General features: G+C 33.6%; 1 protein-coding gene across 1 annotated transcript; it reads right to left on the bottom strand.

The window, feature by feature from the left end:
• Positions 1–557: 557 nt before the first annotated feature.
• Positions 558–1,194, bottom strand: LOC145067684 (ubiquitin-ribosomal protein eS31 fusion protein). Its single transcript, XM_079014768.1, has one exon. The coding sequence runs from the start codon at positions 1,143–1,145 to the stop codon at positions 684–686; it is 462 nt and encodes a 153-aa protein (XP_078870894.1). The 5' UTR covers positions 1,146–1,194; the 3' UTR covers positions 558–683.
• Between the last annotated feature and the right edge of the window lie 1,594 nt (positions 1,195–2,788).

Below are 2,788 nucleotides of genomic sequence, written 5' to 3'. Positions count from 1 at the left end.
AACTACTAACAAAATAGTTAAATACCAGCCCAATGGCCCAAACACTAACCCCTAATAATGTACAATTGGTAAAAAAGATTAATAAAAGTTAATATTAATATAAAAAAAAACGTTTTATAGTATAAAAGAGGAGAGGGAGAGAGTTAATAAAAAGAAGACAGAGGGAAGAACATGTCACCCCCCTTGGTTTTTTCACATGTGGTCCGACGAGGGCAATGTTCCAAAGAGATGCCATCCGCCACATCGGTTGCTAAATAAATTATATTTGTTGAACAATTGATTCAACAAATAAAGTGTTCATCCTAAAATCAAATTATATTAAATTACAAAATGACAATTTTATATGGAATTTGACCAACCATTTCCGTAATTACTCCTGATAATGCAACTTATCATGCTTTGCTTATTGGTAAAAGCTTTGGCATTACCAAAAAACTCTAGTGGAAAGCTCTACAAGCAAAGTATGTTCAAATAACTATCGAATATGTACGCAAAGTATAATCTTAGCACATAATCCAAGGTAAAAGTCATGTGATACTCTAAAGTAGACCTATAGATAGTCGAAAGCATTCAAATTAAGTAAAAAAAACAACATCATTATCCATTTTTAATCAAAAATAACCACATGAATTCAGAATTGTTATCCATAACATATAAAAAGCACTTATCTAATTCAATCAACCTCAAGCTTTCTGGTAGACGTAGGTAAGTCCGCATTTGCCGCAGTAGTGCCTATCGAAATGATTTGCCATGAAAGTCCCAGCACCACACTCGGCATTCGGGCACTCTTTCCTCAGCCTCTGAACCTTGCCGGAATCATCAACCTTGTAGAACTGCAACACGCTCAGTTTCACCTTCTTGTGCTTGTGCTTGATCTTCTTGGGTTTCGTATATGTCTTCTTCTTGCGCTTCTTTGCGCCACCACGGAGGCGGAGGACCAAGTGGAGAGTCGACTCCTTCTGGATGTTGTAGTCGGCAAGTGTTCTACCGTCTTCAAGCTGCTTTCCGGCGAAGATGAGTCGCTGTTGGTCCGGTGGAATGCCTTCCTTGTCCTGGATCTTCGCCTTCACATTGTCGATCGTGTCGGAGGATTCAACCTCCAAGGTGATCGTCTTACCCGTTAGGGTTTTCACGAAGATCTGCATTTCGCCGATTTGTGATGGAGATACGGTGATTAGGGTTTGAAAGGAGGAGAATAAGAGGTTCTTATAGTATTAGGGTTTCAGTGTGTGGATAGCTTGTTCGGGTCGGGTCATACCGAGTTGCGATAAGTGTTGACTAAAATACGGGTCTCAAATTCTTATTCGGGCTTTTCAGTGGATAATGATCAAGAAGCCCAATTAGCTGATTTAGGCTTGTAGTTAACAAATAGACTTTTAGCTATTACCTTATGAATTTAAAAGCCCCATTATTTATAGGTGAACAAAGTCATGTCAATTCTTTTTTTTAGTTGTGGGTGGCCAGGAGTCGGGATCGATTTTGGACGGGTTTTTTAGTGTAGTTTTGGTTTAGATCCTTGATAGTCTTTTAATTTACAAATGTTGTAACACACAATAATATTTAACTTTATATGTTATGTTGTTGTTGATGATATTGTTGCCATAGACGATACTTGTTATTATATTATACGGTTGTCATTGTCATGCTAGGTTGATCTTAACGTTGTTACTATAACCTCATTGTTGTTACTTGTTGATTTTGTCATGCTTAATATTAGATGTCCATTTAATTAACTCATATAGGGGTGATAATCATGTCGGGTTCGGGTTATCGAATCACGTGTTGGAAGGTCAATAATGCATCAAACCATACACGGTCTATTTAATTATTCATGCAACAGGTTGGCAGCATGGTCGGCCTAGAGGGGGGGCAAGGTGGGCAGTCGTCCGGGACCAACGATGGTTCGGAGCCCTAATATTTATGAATTTATTTATATTGACATATAAAAATTATATATAAAATATGCACAAAATTATCATAAACTTGCTGTAGGCGAGATGACGGAGCCGTTTGTTTTCATTTTTGAAGGTCGCGCTTTCAAATCTTTCTATAGACTCTATGGCATTTTATTTTAAGCAATAATTATTATATATATATATACAACCTAAGTACGTGTAATAGTAGTGTATGTCTATGTCACTAGGTTTATTGGTATCTTAAATTTTGAACAAAAGGTCATTTAGTTGAATTCTTGTCAAGTAAAAAAAAATAGTTTGATTAAGTTTTAAACAAATTAAATATAAAACTAAGTTTTAAACAAATTAAATATAAAACTAAGTTTAGTCGGTTAATATTTGTTTGTTTTTAATTGCTTTGTATATCATTTCCACCAATTAAATTTCTATATGTGAAATTTATTTGTTTATAATAATTTATTTTTAGTCAACCTTATTTCAAACTTTAACATTAAATTTATTTTAAAACATAATTTAAAAGGATAAACAAAAAAAATGATCATATTATTATGGACAATATGTGTAAATGATCTAATTTTTACCGAAAATGACTATTAAATTCGAACTAAAAATTCAAGATTTTGTTAATATATATTGTATTTTTTTCTCATTTGCATCAAAGTACTTTAAAAAATTCTTTTAATCCATTAATTTGAAATGTTCTTCGAAATTTGGACTTGTCTTTGGAATTTAAAAGTAGTTTTTCTCTTGGAAATACTTTGTTCGATATCCAAAACATATTTTTGTTAGAAAATTTTATTTATGTAATATAAAGTTAGTCCGAAATGGACTCATTTCGGATGGTGGTTATTTCAGCAAATGACTCAACAATA

Source organism: Lactuca serriola, chromosome 8 (genome assembly GCF_051521515.1).
Source record: "Lactuca serriola cultivar US96UC23 chromosome 8, Lser_US96UC23_V15, whole genome shotgun sequence".
NCBI classification, from domain to species: domain Eukaryota; kingdom Viridiplantae; phylum Streptophyta; class Magnoliopsida; order Asterales; family Asteraceae; genus Lactuca; species Lactuca serriola.
The sequence above is the reverse complement of the archived record's forward strand: the minus strand, read 5'-3'. Positions and strand labels throughout refer to the sequence as shown.

Bases quoted from the DNA above. Each gene is read 5' to 3' on its own strand.
- LOC145067684 (XM_079014768.1), bottom strand. From the start codon at position 1,145: ATGCAGATCTTCGTGAAAACCCTAACGGGTAAGACGATCACCTTGGAG.